At 34.4% G+C, this 17,199-nt stretch overlaps 1 protein-coding gene across 4 annotated transcripts in view; it reads left to right on the top strand.

Annotated features, from left to right (window-relative positions):
• Window positions 1-13,369: 13,369 nt before the first annotated feature.
• LOC102580668 (ATPase GET3) overlaps window positions 13,370-17,199 on the top strand; it is a 31,263-nt gene continuing 27,433 nt past the window's right edge. The window contains exon 1 of one of the 4 annotated variants that reach the window (XR_001475002.1): window positions 13,370-13,654. Coding sequence is in view for 3 of the 4 variants with exons in the window: in XM_015314298.1 (XP_015169784.1) it covers window positions 13,519-13,654 (136 nt within the window). In the remaining variant the exon portion in view is untranslated. The remainder of the gene's footprint in view (window positions 13,655-17,199) is intronic. The other 3 variants (XM_015314298.1, XM_015314295.1, XM_015314300.1) reach the window with 3 other exon arrangements.

Below are 17,199 nucleotides of genomic sequence, written 5' to 3'. Positions count from 1 at the left end.
TTGAGGAAGTAAGTATGAGAATGAGAAGAGTTGTATACATTAGTTCCATAATGTTCTTTAGACCCTTGACTCGAGTCGTTCGTGCTCATAAATTCTGCATGAACTCCATACATTGCATATCTTCAAGAGGAGTAGCATCTTCCAGTTCTAAGTCTTTTAGCATTGAGTTCCTAATTCTTTTGAGATTATATTCCTACTTATGAGACTACTACATGTTACCCATGAAGCCCTTGAGTTGAATTGTTCATGTTCATAATTCCGCATGAACCCTATGAGCCGAGCAGTCTAGGGAGTTCTTAGAGTCTTTTCAAGAAGTCTTTTACAAATGCTTTAAACTTGTTTTAAGACTTGAGCTTTGAGTTGAGTAAGATGTTACAAATGAAGTTCTTTTTCTTCAAAAGAGTATATGGGAACTAAGTATTCCCAAAGAGTAAATGTTTTCACATTTAAGCAAGAGAGGAAACACCAATTTTCAAGAGAGCCTTTGAGCTAGTTTTTGAGTAATTATATCAAACCACAGAAAGAGTTATGTTTTTAAAGATATGAACTAGTTACATTTTGGGAGAAGTATTGAGCACTGATTTGGGGACGAGCTTGAGTTCAGATAATTCATAGTCTCCATAAACCATGTAGCCAGCATGGGTAGAAAAGGGTCATACTTTTTAGATGATTTCTTAGTGCTTTTTAGCATAGACTAGTGGATCCACTTAGTAGTTAGGTTTTATACCCCCGACAAGGTATAAGACGGCTCTGGCAGTGTGAGGCAAGACGTTGTATCATCACATAGCTCATAGTGATGGTTGTCGGTTAGAGAAACTCCCACAGAGATATTTTGTATTCTTTAATACAAAAAGATATTTTGTATTCTTTAATACACATAGATATTTTGTATTCAAATACACAGAGATATTTTTTATTCTTTAATACACAGAGATATTTATATATACACAGAGTTTATTTTGTATTTTTGTATACAAACAGAGTTTATATTGTATCATTGCATACAAACTGAGTTATTATTGAATTTTTCAATACATTGAGTTGCTTTCTACTGTTTTAAAAGCTTTCCATATATTGCATCTGTATTGTTGCTTTATATTGAGTTGAGTACCCAGAGTCGAATATCTTATTGTTGAGTTGAGCCTTACTTCATTGAGTTGAATATCTTATCTCTGAGTTGAATATCTTTCTTGAGTTGAGTTTAGTGAGTTTAGAAGAGGTAAGTATGTTTCTTTTTTATCAAGTTCAAACTTATGTTATGCTTTAGAATTCCCTTACATGCTCGTATATTCCATGTACTGAGCCATTTGGCCCACATCATTTTATGATGTAGATACAGGTATTCAGGATCATCAATGAGCGTTTCGTTGGTACCACATGCAATTCGAGTTAGCTATGGTGAACCTCCTTGCTTCTGGAGGGTTCCACTTGTACTTTCAGTTATATCCGTTGTTAGGATGCCGTGAGTCGTGTCCCGACTTCCATCTTTGTCATTTAGAAACTTCATAGATAGACAGTAGAGCTTGAGAAGTCTGTTTCATTTATCTTATTAAATGTTTTAAAGACTTAAGTTGCCTATTTTATGGCAAGTTGAATATATTATTTTATTCAGAGTTATTCATTTGAGTTAAAGATTTGTAATTGAGTAAAATGAATTTTATTCAATTTTTAAGCTTTGTATGCTTGAGTTAGTCTTCCGCTTGTAGTCAGCCAGGATGAGGGTTCGCTTGGGGACCAACAATGGTTCTTGAGTGTCAGTCACGTCCAGGGTGTAGGCTTAGGTCGTGACACAAAAAGTGAGAAAAGATAAAATGACCCTTATTAGAAACCGTCAGAGGCCATCTAGGAGGGTATCTACAGACTTAGTTCCATCTACAGATTGTAGAAATAGAGGAAGATTCTGTGTTTTTGAACTTTCGTACACGAGACCAATCTAAGGTTCATAGTCCAAATTACTGCTCGTATTGATGGCTTGTAAAAATCAGACTGGAATTTTAAATCTATGATGTTTCAGGGCTTTGGTTTATGAGACCTTCCATGACTCGTAACACCATCTAAGACCTGTAAACCTTCCCAACATGTTAGATTAAATTTCCAAGTTTTAATGATGAATCTATGACCCATAAAAGGATTTTACAACCCATAAACCTAACTCGTAGATCTAAGACTTAAATTCCTAATTTTTGAAGTCTCATCTATGAACCCTTTTCCACGAGCTATACTTTTATTTAAATTAGTGATAGCTATAACGTAATAGAGCATGAAAATAACTGCTTATTCGTGTAGATATTTACCTAGAATAGCACCATTAGGTAATTTATCACCATGGTCCAATGATACAAATCCATTAGAGAACTTCTGTGTTGAAACTTCATGGGTAGACTCATTTATGATCGTGTTGTCTATAAGGACAATTCAACTTCTTTATGCACAGAGGAGTAGTTGGGGTTAGCGCGATCTAAGCACCCCTTCACAATGTAGTAACTCTTGTTTGGCTTCAAGAAGTCCTTCCATGTTTCAATATTCTTATTAAATAGTGTTGCCTGAATCTTTATGCTCTATTAATAATAATAAATGGAGGGGTGGCATAAGTACACAAAGCATGGATGATAGTATACAAATGTAGTAAAAGTGTGAATGTTATTACCTCTTCGCAACTAATATTATCGTCCTGAAAGTCCCTTCATGCCTTGAATTCTTGTAAGGTATTATTGAACCCATTCGAATAACTATGACTCTTATCACCGAATCAACGAAGTGTTTGGTAAATTGTTTATTGGTACACTCTATTTTGCTAGTTCCATTTCAGTTATCATGTGGCCCGAATCTCGATGAGTGCAGGTACCTGAAAAGATGAGTGCAACAATGTTAACTTCAGGGGTAAATGTTTATTACTACCATTGATGAGGGTAGCATATGGTAATAGTATGCAAGAATTGGCAGTAATTTGATGCATAAAAAACATGATCCGTAAGATGCAACTTAAAGAGCGCATGTGTAAGATTAAAAGAAAAACATACATGGGAAACATGTAATTACAAATGCAGGTGGACTGTATATACTCAGTAGAACAAATAACAATCAGTGTTATTGTAGCCGCAAGGGGAAGAAACAAAGTGAATGAGTGGGTTGTCCTCTTAGGCAATATTCCATCTGGAAATGTGATTCATATTGTTCACTTTCAGAATGCCGTGAGTAATTGTACAAGCAGTAGTGGTAATGAAAGATTAAATTAATAAGGGGATAACTTACAAGTTGGTAAATAGCACAACAAATTCCAAGATGTTGTGTTTGCGAATAATTTGCGTGCAGGGAAAACAATTAAATTGCCAAAGGAAAAGGTTAGTTTACTAAAGTAGATTTTCAATGAGAGGGTGTATCGTTACATATATGTGCATCAACTGTAATTGTTGGGTGTTTGATGGGGATAAGCATCTGTGTTTATAAGTTATAAATGGTGGAAAGCGATGAATTACGTCTATTTGGGAATGGTGGAAGTTGGTGTTTGTTCAACGTGGTGGTTGAAGTGGTGGCGTTTGTGAATGGAGGTATGTAGCGAACGAAGGTGTAGGTTGAAGGTGCGAGGGGTGGAATGTAACACCCCGGAATTTAGTAGACTAACTAGGTTCAAGTGTGAGGGCAAAAAGCCAAGGAAATAGGGCAACGACCAAGGGAAGGGTCAAGGCTGCCCAAGCTTCCCAAGGCACTGCCCATTTTCCATGCAAGCCTTGACGGCTCGTGGTGGCCACCACGGATCGTGGTGCCACCCGTGGTGGTGAGGCAGTGGCTCCACAAGGCTGCCCCAAGTTAGACTCCCCCACATGAGCCACTTCATGGCTCGTGAAGGCCTAGACGGGCCGTGGGAGGAGTCGTGAAGGTGCCTTAACTTTTTAGGGGCCAAAGAGTGGCTGCCTAGCCACTGGAAAATGACCACAAGAGGGACCACGATTCGTGGAGCCCTTTGTGAAAGGAGGCAGTGCACTGCTAAGTGAAGGGTATTTTGGGACTTTCCAGTTTTAATTAAAATAAAGTGAGGTCATTTTGCCTAAGCCTAGTACACCTATATAAGTGATTTTAACCCTTTAAACTCACCATTCAAGTCATTTTTTCCAAAAACCCCAAAAGAATCCCAAAGTTCTTCTCTCAAATATTTCTCTCTCTAGAACTTGAAGAAGAATAAAGAGTTCAAGATAGGATCAAGGTAAAGTCTCCAATCCTCAAGCATTTGTGGGTATGGTGGATTTTCATTCATGGAGCCCCCATGATTTTTCCCAATTTAGAAGAAGAATTCCCCAATTCTAGTTAGGGTTTCTTCTAATGTTATGGATTTTGATCCAATAAAGTGGATTATGATTGTTTATTATTGAATTGATAGAATTACATGTTTTAAGATGAAATTTCATGTACCCATGCCTAACCCGTGTCTAGAAAAATGAAATTGATATAAATGGATTTTATGCCATGAAAGGGGAAATTGAGGATTTAGATGTAATCTTCTAGGATTGATGATATACAATGTAGATTGCTTGAGATTAGAGTATATAGACATGAATTGCTTAAGAGTAAAGCATATAGACATGAATTGTTTAAGAGTAAAGCATATAGACATGAATTGATTGAGATCAAAGTATATATGATGAATTATGATTTGTAAGGCTTTGAGATTAGAATTGTCTTGAGACTAAAGCTAATATGATGAGTTATGACTAGTATAGCTTTGAGAGTAAAGCTTACTTGATGAATTATGATGATTAGGGCTTTGAGCGTAAAGCTTATATTATGAAGTTTGATTTGTAGATAGAATTGTTGTGGAAGGATTTACCCACATGATCTACTCTTTTAATGTTTGAATGTATAAATGTGAAAGGTTTTCTCACATAGAATGATTCTAGGTTAAAAGGTTTGCTCACCTAAAATGAATCTAAGTCAAAGAACTATGAGATGTGATGAGGCTTGAGGTGATTCCCCAAGACCTTCATATGAGAGAGATGTAAGGTGATCTCTCATATTCCTAAGTTAGAAAACATTAGGTGATTACCCATGTCATGAGGTGATGAATGTAAGGTGACTACCCTTAATATATAACTTCTAGGGCAAGGCAAGAGGTGAATACCCACTAGCTTTTATATCAAGGATATGGAAGTGAATACCTATGATCCTTATAGAATGATGTGGAGGCGAATACCTATATCATATAGTGTTGGACATAGAGGCGAATACCTATGATCCTTGTAAAATGATGTGGAGGCTAATACCTACATCATATAAATGTGAACATGGAGGTGAATACCTATGATTCCCTAAAATGGACATGGAGGCGAATACCTATGACTATACTAATAAGGCAAGATGTGAATAACCATTAGTCTTTATAAGAGGCAAGAAGGTGAATCCCTATGTCTCTAAAAGAAAGCAAAAATAATGTTAATTATGTAAGAAGAATTAATTGTTTGGATTGTTGCTAGATTGGCCTTCCATGAGATGTATGACTAGAGGTGATGACCTAAGTCTTGACTAATGATAAGTGAGGTTAATTCAAGAAGTACTCCTCTTATGATATGATGATTTATGTGTATTGATTATGCTTATGATTTATGTTGTTATCTCTTATGCTTATAGATCATGTCTTATGTTGACTAATGCTTATGCTATGCCTATAATGATGATTTATGCTAGCCATCATATTTAGTACATGTTTGTACTAACAGATACTCTTGTCTACATTCTTACCAAATGTAGGGTCTGGCGATATCGACTTCCATCCCCGTGGATAGGATCATAGTAGAGCAAGATTTGAAGTTTTGGTGAGTCCTCATAGCATTCGAGGATTTGACCACCATGTCCTTATGTCTTTCATTTTATGTTAGAACTATTGTATGGGCTGCGTCCCAAGATATTCATGTTTTAGATGATTTGAGACAAAGTGTAATAGACTTCCACTTTGTTTTATAAAGACTTTGATTATATTGAAAATGTTTTAAATTCCCGTTCATTTCTATTATCTTATGTTATAATATGCTAAGTTGGCTTGTATGAGGCCTCTCGGGGTCTTGTACGCCTTGTTACATCTAGGGGGTACCCCTGGATCGTGACATGGAAAGTGGTGGCTTTTGCGAATGGGTGTGTTTAGCGTGGGGGTTATAGGGTAAGACATGGGTAATTTAGTAATTTAACATTTAAGTTAGGAGTTCATGCTTTTAAGGTTATTCAGGTATAGATTTTATCTTCTACATATTTTCAATTATAATATTTATTTTTGATATAATTGGCTTCTCAATATTGAATGATTTTTCATAGATTAGTCAACTATCACTTTCTCCATTATTTGATACATGTGCATGCAAAGTATACGATACTCAATTTGATGGATCATTATTTAGCCAATAGTAGCTAGTTTTCCTTACTCTTCCATGTCATTGTCCATAAACACCCCTAAATATGCCACAATAAATTTATCATGTGAAAAATATCAGCCCCTCGTATTCTTAAATGTGTGTTCCTTGATTATTCTAGAGCTAGTAAATCATAAAAAGATCTCAGTAAGTTTTTTTTAATTTTTTTTAAATGTTATTTAAAAAACTGAAAATATTTTGAAATATTATTTTTGAGAAAAAAGAACAACTAAAGAATTATGATCAAATCAAGTTACATGTTTGTTATTCTAGAGGGCACCATATAGGAAAACTATAGGAAATAAAAATAATTACAAGTAATTAGGAGAATCATGAAAGGTTACAAACCGCAATAGTTTTAATAAGTGAGTCTCCCCAATTATTTTCTGTATTAACCATTAACAAAGATAGAAAAGTAGTAATTGAAATATTTTAATTTTTCTGAATAAAGAATGTGGTACGTCAAGAAGTAATATGTGAAAAATACATGATAACATCTATCTATCTGTCTGTATGTCTTTCTTTCTGTTTGTGTTGAGACTTTTTCAAACACTTGTGACTTCTCCAATGAGTTGTGATATTTTGAAAGAGTTGTAACATTTCAGAAGGGTTGCGATTATTCCAAAGGGATGTGACTTTTCCAAAGAATTGTGACTTTTCTTAAGAGATGTTACTTTTTGGATGAGTTGTGACCTTTCTGGAGGGTTGTAAATTGAAGAGTTGTGCCATTTCTGATAAGGCACAATAAGCACATGTTCATACTACCTTTGTTGGCTATAAATAGAGGAGTTCCCTCACATTTTTTAAACTACAAATTTTCTAACCCTCACATTTTTACACTAAGAATCTTCTAAGTTTTATATTCCTATTTTTCTTACTCTTCTTAAAACACCCAATTTAGTACATATTCTTGTCACGCCTCGAGCCTACACCCTGGACGTGGCCGGCACTCGAAAACCATTGCTGGTCCCCAAGCAAACCCTTGACCTGGCTCATTACTCAGCGGAAGACTTACTCAACAATATAGGAACCTCAAATTAAAAACTCAACTCATAAAGATCTAAAAAAAAACTTATAAAGGTCTCATTACTATGATAGTTTAACTCAATACAATCTGAAATACTCAATAAACATAATTGTTTAAGTCAAAGTCTTTAAAACATCAATCAAGGAAATGGGTAAAGACTCCTTAACTACTACTATTTATGAAGCCTCTAAATACTATGATGGAAGTCGGGACAAGAACCACTACATCCTATAAAGCAAAAACCATAATGTGAAGCCCTCCGGAAAGCAATGAGGCTCACCAAAGCTAGTTGGAATGCGATGTGGTCAACGAAGTCCCGGTTGATGCTCCTGAATACCTATATCTGCATCATGAAACGATGAAGGCCAATTGACATCAGTACATTGAATGTACGAGTATGTAAGGGGAAAACTGAACATAGGGATACATATTTGAACTGATAGAAGGGGACCACATACTCACCTCAACCCAACTCAACTCAATATGAATGCAACAATAAAAGATGCAATATATATAAAGCTTTTAAAATAGTAGATAGTAATTCAAATGTATATAAAAAAATACAACAATAAACTCTTTACTCTTATTTGAGAGATTTTCTAACCGACAACCATCATTATAAGCTACGTGATGATACAATGTCTGGCCCACGTTGCCATAACTGTCTTATACCTTGCCAGAGTATAGAATATCCTCAACTAAGTGGATCCACTAAGCAATGCTTAAAAGCAATAAGAAATCATCTAAAAAGTATGATCATTTACCCATGTTGGCATACATGGTTTATTAGGATTTTGAGTTGTCTGAACTCATCCCCATATCGGTGCTCAATACTACTCCCAATAATATATAGAACTCATGCTCAAATTTATAAAAACATAACTCATCCTCAACTTGAGATAATTACTCAAAAGATTCTCTTAAAAGAGATACTGCTCAAAAACTTCTCATAGACTCGTTTAGAAATCAAGGTTTCCTCTCATTTTAAATGTAAACATGTTTACACTTGGGAATACTTGGTTGCCTTATACTCATTTTGAAACATGAAACTCAACTTTCCTCATCCTCTTACTCATTCACTCAAGTTTTAAAACAAGTTTTAGAAGATTGTAAAAGACTTCTCAAAATGACTCAAAAAGGTTTCTCGAACTTTACTCTTAATCTTTACTTTAATTTGAAATGAAGATTTGAGAGTTATGGTTAGAATATTTAGGATCTCTCAATGATTAATGAAGTCTTAGATAGTTAGTATTGAGAGGAGAACTTACATACCTCGTAAGAACTAAGTTCTTGGCCAAAATCCTTAAAGCTTGGAAGAACTCTTGAAAATTTCTTTTTTTTCTCCTCTTGAAAACCTTCTCTCAACCCTAAGCGTTTAGGAATGAATGAAAACTGATCTCAATCATTTTAGACCCTTAATTGGGTGAAAAAAATGTGTAGGCCTAGTGGGGTAGGAAAAACACCAAAATACCCCTCCTTAAAACGGATGAAAAAATGCCTTAACTAGAGTTGCTGCATTCAAGCAGGCATTTCTCCTTCATCCGAACTCAAAATTTAGCAAAATCGGCGACGTTGGAAAGAGGACTCAACGACCTTCGATTTGATACCTCATGAGCCACCTAACTCATCTTGTGCTGAGAGTTATGATCGTTTGAAGTTGACCCAAAATTCACAATTGAAAAGTAACTTGTATGACTCTCGATTTAGCTCTTTCAAAGTCTGAGGTGTTACAATTCTATATTTATTTATATTATAATTTAAAATATATTAAAATAAGAAACCTTTTCACATTGGAGGATTGTCACTTTTCCAAAGGGTTGTGACTTTTCCAAAAGAGTTGTAACTTTTCTGAAGGGTTATTACTTTTCCAAAGAGTTGTGACTTTTTCGAAGGATTGTGACTTTTTCCAAAATATTGTGACTTTTTCGAAAGGTAGTGAATTTTTGATAAGACACAATAAACATTTGTTCATACTACCCTTTTTTGGGTATAATTAGAGGGGTTCTCTTACATTTTTAAACCACAAAATTTCTAAGTTTTTTTTATCCTTCTTGTTAACACGCAATTTAGTACATATTCCATATTTGGGAAAATGTACAAGTACCCCCTAGACTATTACCAAAATTTTAGAGATACACCTTAACTAAACTAAGGTCCTATTACCCTCCTGAACCCATTTTTTTTTAAATTTTGTACACCTTTTCGACTTACGTGGTATCCAAATATCTCCCACGTGCTTGAACTGCGTGGAGTCACGAAATGTGCCACATAAGTCAAAAGGTGTACAAACTTATATAAAAGATGAGTTCAGGGGGTAATATGACCTTAGTTTAGTTAAGGTATGTCTCTGGGATTTCGGTCATAGTCTAGGGGGTACTTATGCCATATCCCTTCTATATTTCATACAATAGATAAGTATTAATACCAAAAGCCTTTGCCCAAATCCTACAAAATAATTCATACTATATTTAATTATATTGTAAAATATATTAAAATCAAACAACTTTTTACATTGATGGATTATGACTTTTCTGATGGGTTGTGATTTTTCTAAAGGATTGTGACTTTTACATATCAGTCAAACTTTACAACATTTTTTATATATGATTAATAAAACATTTCAACTCCTAGTAAAATATATTAATAGGTACAAGTACCTTATCAAGTTGTGGCGGAATTTATTCTCTCTTTGCTGTCTTTTCCTCAATTTTGATTCCATCTGCTTAAAAAGTTTTCATAACAAAAAACAAAAGTAATTTATTACAAATTCATAAAAGATAAACATTTACCGATCATTAAATAAAACACTAACGTAAGTTGTCGAACGAAGTGATAACAGAAGGGAAAAGTCCAAAAAAATTAGGTATGAACCATAAAATTGTCATGATTGTGATAAGTTGTTTATGAATTGAGCAATTGAAATTGTATTTCTTTTGAAATGTTGAATAGAGGAAATAACTGCAATGAAATTATAGTATTGTTTCATTATTTTTTTGGTGAAGATCCAAAGTAGACTTCCGAGGAATTAACGAAGTTTCACAAAAATTAGGGATGAAGTTTGTTACGAAGAAGAAGAAGAAACAACAACGAGTATTATTTGCGTAGTTTTTATAGGTAGTTTAATTATATTGTAAAATATGTTAAAAGTAGACAACTTTTTACATTGAGGAATTATAACTTTTTCATTGGGTTCAGATTTTTTTAAAAATTGTAATTTTTCTAAAGGATTGTGACTTTTTCATATCGGCCAAACTTTACAACATTTTTGAGATATGATTAATGCAATAACATTTCAACTCCCAATAAATATATATTAATAGGTACAAGTACCTTAGCAAGTTGTGGCAGAATTTATTCTCTCTTTGATGTCTCTTCCTCAATTCTGATTCCATCAAGAATGCTTTAAAATTTTCATAATTAAAAACACAAAAGTAATTCAATACATGAAAGTTAAGTTTTAAAGATCATTGAATAAAACACTAATGTAAGTTGTCGAACAAAGTGATGACAGAAGGGAAAAGCCCACCAAAAAAATAGGTACCAACCAAAAATTTGTCATGGTTGTGATTAGTTATTTAAGAATTGAGCAGTTGAAATAGTTTTTCTTTTGGAATGTTGAATAGAGGAAAAAAACTATAAGAAAATATAGTTTTGTTTCATTATTATATTTGGGTGAAGATCCAAAGTAGACTTCCAAGGAATTGGCGAAGTTTCACAAAAATTAGGGATAAAATTTGTCACGAAGAAGAAGATACAACAATGTGTATGTTTAGTTCCTGAATAGACGCAATCGAAGGGATACAACAATCTGAAGGGACACAAGAGTTGAAGAAACGGGTTTAAAGATAAAAATAAAATAGGGGTAAAAAACTCTAAAAGTACAAAGGAAAACATTAAAACAATTAAATTCTTGAATTCGAAGGGTGCCACATAGGCAAGCTTAGGATTCTCTTTATATATATAAAGATTGCATGAAACTTTTTAAATTCATTTTCTTCCTTTTTTTTTTTTTATCATTTTAATTTATTTTTTATTTCTGTTATTTTCTTAAAAAATATTTTTGTTATATACTTTCTAAAATTAAATTTTTCATTCTTTATTTTTTATATTTATTTTCTTCTCATTCTCAACCTTTACTTTTTTATGTGATTGCACTCAATTTTTTGTATTATTATTATTTTTTTTCATTAACATAATTTTGTTAGCATTCTAATTTTAAAATTAAGGTAGAATTCATTTTTGAGTAAGGTTATAGACTTACATTTACGTTATGTTGAAATTGGACATAAGAATATTATGTTTTTTTTTTGTTTGGAAAAATGCACAAGTACCCCCCTCAACTATACGCGAAATTCCAATGACACATCTTAACTATACATGAGACCTATTACCCCCAGAATTATTTTAAAAGTGTAATAAATGCACCCTTTCGTGCTGAGGTGGCACAAAGAGTGCGTTCACTCTCTTAGAGGCATATGAGATACGGAAAAAGGTATTAAAATATGATTAATATGGACACGTGTTCATTTTTAATTGAACATTTTTATAATTAATTAGTAGAGATAGTTAATTAACTTTAAAACTTAAATTGATATTTTTTAATAAAATTTCTTTTTTCTTTATGAAATAGAGTCAAATTTTATCTTTTTTCACAATATATTTAAATTGTCAAAGAATTCTTTTCAGTGTTTTAAATTAATTTGTATAGTATCGAGAGAATTTTTTTTCTTTTTCATTTTTTTACTCAAATACATTACTTGAAATTCGCTAATGAGAAAAAAATTGCATATTAGGAATTTAATTTAGGCAACATATAAAAGAGCATAATTTAAATTAGAGTTTTTTTTTTAAAATTTTTTTAAATAAATAATTTAACTATCATCCCCTCCTCAATTATCCATGTCATACCCCTACTCCTACCCCTACAACCAGCCCTCACACACCCCGCCCACACCCCCACTCCTGCCCCCCGCTTCAATTCTCCAACAATATGACATTCCACCTCTACCCCAACCCAACCTCCATGCCGCTTCAGTTCTCCATCAATAACACCCTCCCTCCTTCTCTTCCCTTCTCACTTCAATTAGAAAAAAATGACCCCAATTTTGAATTCTTCTCGAATTAGAGTTCAAAATTTAGGTAGTTTCTTCAAAGGAGATTTTGGACCATGTTTTATGAAATTTATTTGGATTATTTGGATTGAAAGAAAAATAAAATTGATAGTAGATATTGAATCCTATGGTAGTGATGGGATAAATTTGGTGGTGGGTTATAATTTTCATGGTGATTGTTAAGAGTTTTAATGGTTAAATAAGTGGGTTTAGTGGTTATGGACTGGGTGTTGATAATGAAGAAGAAGGAATCAAATGACATGAAATTTTATATATATTTTTTATAGATCTGATCATTTATTGACGTGGCGCTGACATAATGATGACTTGGAGGCGAGTGTAAAACACCTCCCATCATGTGAGTGGCTATATAGGTTTTAGGTTGTGTTAAGAGTGCGTTTAATACACTTAAAAATAATTCAGGGGGTAATATGACTCATGTATAGTTAAAGTGTGTCGTTGGGATTTCACGTATAGTTGGGGGGGATACTTGTACATTTTTCCTTTTTGTTTTGTAATGTTATATTTTCAGTTTAATTTGTTTTAGTATTATTGACTTGATATTTCATTAAATATAAGTTATTTTTTTATAATATATATTAAGAATATATCTTCATTAATTAATATATTTTCATAAAACAATTTATATCTCAAATATTCAATTCAGTATCATTTATAAAGGCTCTTAATTGTCATCTAATATTAAATTTTTTATTATTAATGTTACAATTGCACTTATGCAACTAAATAGTACATTTGTAAGTACAAATAAGTCATTCTGATTACTAGGGTAATACTGATTCCAATTCCAATTATGTGGTGCTTTCCAAACACACCCTTAATTTAATGACCCTTGACACCTTTTGGTGAGGTGTTACTCAATTTTCTGGCATAAGTTATAAGTAGTGTGTGTGTGCCCCTCAGAGTCCAAACTGGAGAAGCTAAGAGAAGATAGTGGAGACCCAAGATAGTGTTTTCATCTTCGGCAATGGAAGTTGTGGGATATGGCCATTCTTCTAATTCTCTCAGACCCTCACACCCACTTTCTCTCTTCAACTTCAGACCAACCTTCAGCTCGGCTACTTTTATTTCCTTCAAGAACCAGCCCATTAAGTGTTTGCAAGGTAAGTTTCTCTATTGAAGACACAAGATTTTCTGCTATTTGTTATTCTGCCAATCAATTGCTTTTATTTGAACCTTTTTTGTTTCATATGATTTTAATTTGTAAACAAGGAACGAAAATGGGAATCCCATTTTGAGGTGAAGAAGACAAATCCGGTCTTAGGTTTCCTTTTATTGATAAAGGGATCTTATTTCATTCATTATTTATTTCCGCCATTGAAAAATGGGGATTTATACCCTTGGGGGTGGCCCACTGCTTTGGGCTTAGACTTTTATGTTGGAAGTGTCAAGTTCGAAACCCCTTTCTAGCGAAAGCAAGAGGGGTAGCGGGATTTATCCTTCTGCTTTACTGATATAAAGTTTGATAGGGTGTTCAAAATTAAATGATTAACATTTTTCTTTCTGTTTTAAAGATTCCCAGTTCAGACTTAAAACAAAATAGTAATACAGGTGATGTCTAACAAATGATAACAACAATAGGAGTAAATATTACAACCAAACAAACCACCCTGAATGATTGAAACTTGGGTCTTGATCCTCTCAATTGACTCTTAGTCAAATGCCTTGATAGGACCCGAGTCTCTGGCCCAAATGTTTTCCTCTCAGGAGTCACTTGGTCTGCGGCATAAGAGAAACAATCAGGGTCATAAATTTTGTATTGAATTTATCAAGTATTTGGTTGTGCTTTCAAAATAGAATTAATTGCTTTCCATTAATAGTTTCCCTTGGGATGAAAGATCAGAGCCGGATCAGGAATTTAAAGAAGGCAGGTGCACCATTGCCTCTAAGTTCAATGGGATTTGTATTTGCTTGGTCTGATCAATTTTGAATCAATTTTACTTTTGACACTTTTTAAGTTAATTCCGTTCAATTGTGTGGTTTTAATCCTTTTAAGATAAAGCAGTGTTCATTTACTCTGTTCAGTTTGCACTATACATGGGAAGATTACCAAATGCTTGGTGAAAGCAATGTTGTGAAAGGCGATCGCTTTTTCGCCAATGGCGAGAGGTGAGGTGACCCTTCATCGCCTTTTAGCTTTATGGCGAGGCAATCTTCAAAAGGCGATGCCATGGCGAGAAAGGCGTCGCCTTTGGTATTTTCTTAAATAAAGACGACCAATTTAGGATTTTATAAGTTAAAGGGTAATTTTAGGGTTTTCTTTTCAAATTTGCACTTGACTGCGACTCAAACCAGTCGACTCGACTTCTCTTGTGACCAACCAAACTTTTCCGGCAACTCCAAAGTCCAACCAATACGTATTTCTTCTTTTCTTATTCTAATTTCTTCTTCTTTTCTTCATCAACTGTTTCTTTTTCCTTCTTCTCCAGACTTCAGATTTACTTCTACCTCTATTTCTTTCTCACTGTTTTGACTTTTGTTCTATTTTTATTTTTCACTTCAAGTCTGTACTCAACAGGAAGCGTAACAACCACCCCCGATGTCGATCTGCAGTATTAGTTTGAGAAAAACATACTTGCCCCATTAGCATGCATATAACGGAGCAACCAGCCCCCTTCAACATCTCTCATAATGTGTTCCACGCTGTTGAAAGCTAGATCCACATGAGGTGTGTAATGCATAGCTAAAAAAACGCCAGTCACTATCTGAATGACTAAACAAATACCCGCTAACGAACCGAACCCCCACCAATAACTAAGATTGCTTGGGGTTGGATAATCTATCAAATGCTGATTAAGTGTGGAGGATATAGGTTGTTTAAGAAGAGAGAGCCGTTGGTTCCTTATAGTCATTTCTTTTTTTCTCTTTTCTATCGTGACAACTCTTGTTCCCCCACCTTTTAGCGTTCTGGGGCCTACTATGTATTAAAATGTGAGTACCCTTTCTTCCACCTCCGAAGGATGGAGGGGGTATACAACGAAAAAAGCGTCGAAGGGGTCGGATCACCCCGGGTTACTGAAGAGTCGTCCGACTTCTCGGTGACCGAATAAGAGAGGTTTTTACCGCTTTCTCTTCTCTCCAGCACTCTCGGACTGATCATCTTGCTGCAACAAAGCAAGCTTAGGAATGAATCTAATGGAAATTTAGGTCTCTGTCCGCTTGGAAGATTATTCTTTCCTCCTCGGCTTCTAGACTTTTAGTATGTACTATCTATTTTCAGTTTTTTGAATTGAAATATTTGCTAATATGTTATTGCTGTTGATATTTTGATTATTTATATATGCAATTAATTTTTTTTTTTTTTTTGGTATTAATTGGAGCTGCACTTCAAAAAGGGGAGTGCCTTGCCGCTCGTCTCACCTTGTGGCGAGGCAGACCCTGGTCGCCTTTCACCGTCCAAAATACTAGGTGAAAGATTGATGAATTTTCTTTTTGATGAAGTAATTGTTGTATTGATGACATCAAAAAGATCCAGTAACAATACAAAAGAGAATAGGGATGGATCCTACATACAAAAACCTACCGATAGTTCATTGAGCCATTTCCCTAAGAAAGCAAAAAAGGGTTGGTTGTTAAGCCAAAAACAGAGAGCTAATGAAATCTACAAAAGGGATGACATCATTTACAGGGGCTAAATTACTCCAGCTGAAGAGATTCATCACACATTTAGATTTCAAAGAAGAGTTGGGAGTGAAATCTCATAAAACATTTGTGATTCCTTTCTGTCCAATACTCTAACAAATGCATGTTGATATCAACTGTTAGATTCTCCTGATACACCAAAAACTGACAGGAACATGTTCCACAAATCTGTAGCAATTGAACAATGCAAAAAAAGGTATTGACTGTTTCTAAACTATGCTGGCACATAAAACATCTGTTTGTTACCTGAAACTTCTTTCTGCAGAGATTTTCTTGTATCAAGAGTGCTTTTCTAATGGCTGTCCATGTAAAGATATGATATTTTGTGGGTGCTTTTGTTCTCCAAATCAGCTTTCAAGGCTAGTTTTTAGTCCCTTCATTTTGTGCACACAATTTACTATAACCTGCTTTCACTGAGTATGACTCCTTACTAGAACTGCCCCATCTTAGTCATTCACTTGTTTGGGATTAACAATGATGTCTTTTAGAATTCTGTAAAGATTAAAGATCTTTCCAAGTTCCTAGTCTTGCAAATATCTCCTGAGGTGAGTGTTCCATGAGTTCCCTGCTCTATTTGAGCTATAGAGGAATCAGGGTCCACTGCTAACTGCTAGAGGTTCGGATGAGAATCCTTCACGGGTTGGTTGTGAAGCCATTCGTCTTCGAGAAGCTCACTAGGTTCGTGTTTGCAACTGTGGAAGAGACATCAAGGAAGAAATCATCTCTAAGCTTGTTAATGTATTTCCAAGTGCCAACACCACGAGGGGATCTGTTTTTCCTAGTGCACCAATGGTTTTGCTTCCCATGTTTGGTAGTTACCAGTTACCACCTCTTCCAAAGACTTGTAGTTTCATGACCATAACTCCACCACCATTTTATTAACAAGCTGGTGTTGTGTTTAGATTAGTCTTTGTCTCTCTGATACCCAGGCATCCTAGATTTTTGGCTGACCTTTGACCATTTCAACAGATGAAGTTTATGTCCTTCACTATTGCCTTTCCATAGG

The sequence above is a fragment of the Solanum tuberosum genome, unplaced genomic scaffold (assembly GCF_000226075.1).
Source record: "Solanum tuberosum cultivar DM 1-3 516 R44 unplaced genomic scaffold, SolTub_3.0 scf00013, whole genome shotgun sequence".
Lineage (NCBI taxonomy): Eukaryota > Viridiplantae > Streptophyta > Magnoliopsida > Solanales > Solanaceae > Solanum > Solanum tuberosum.
The sequence above is the reverse complement of the archived record's forward strand: the minus strand, read 5'-3'. Positions and strand labels throughout refer to the sequence as shown.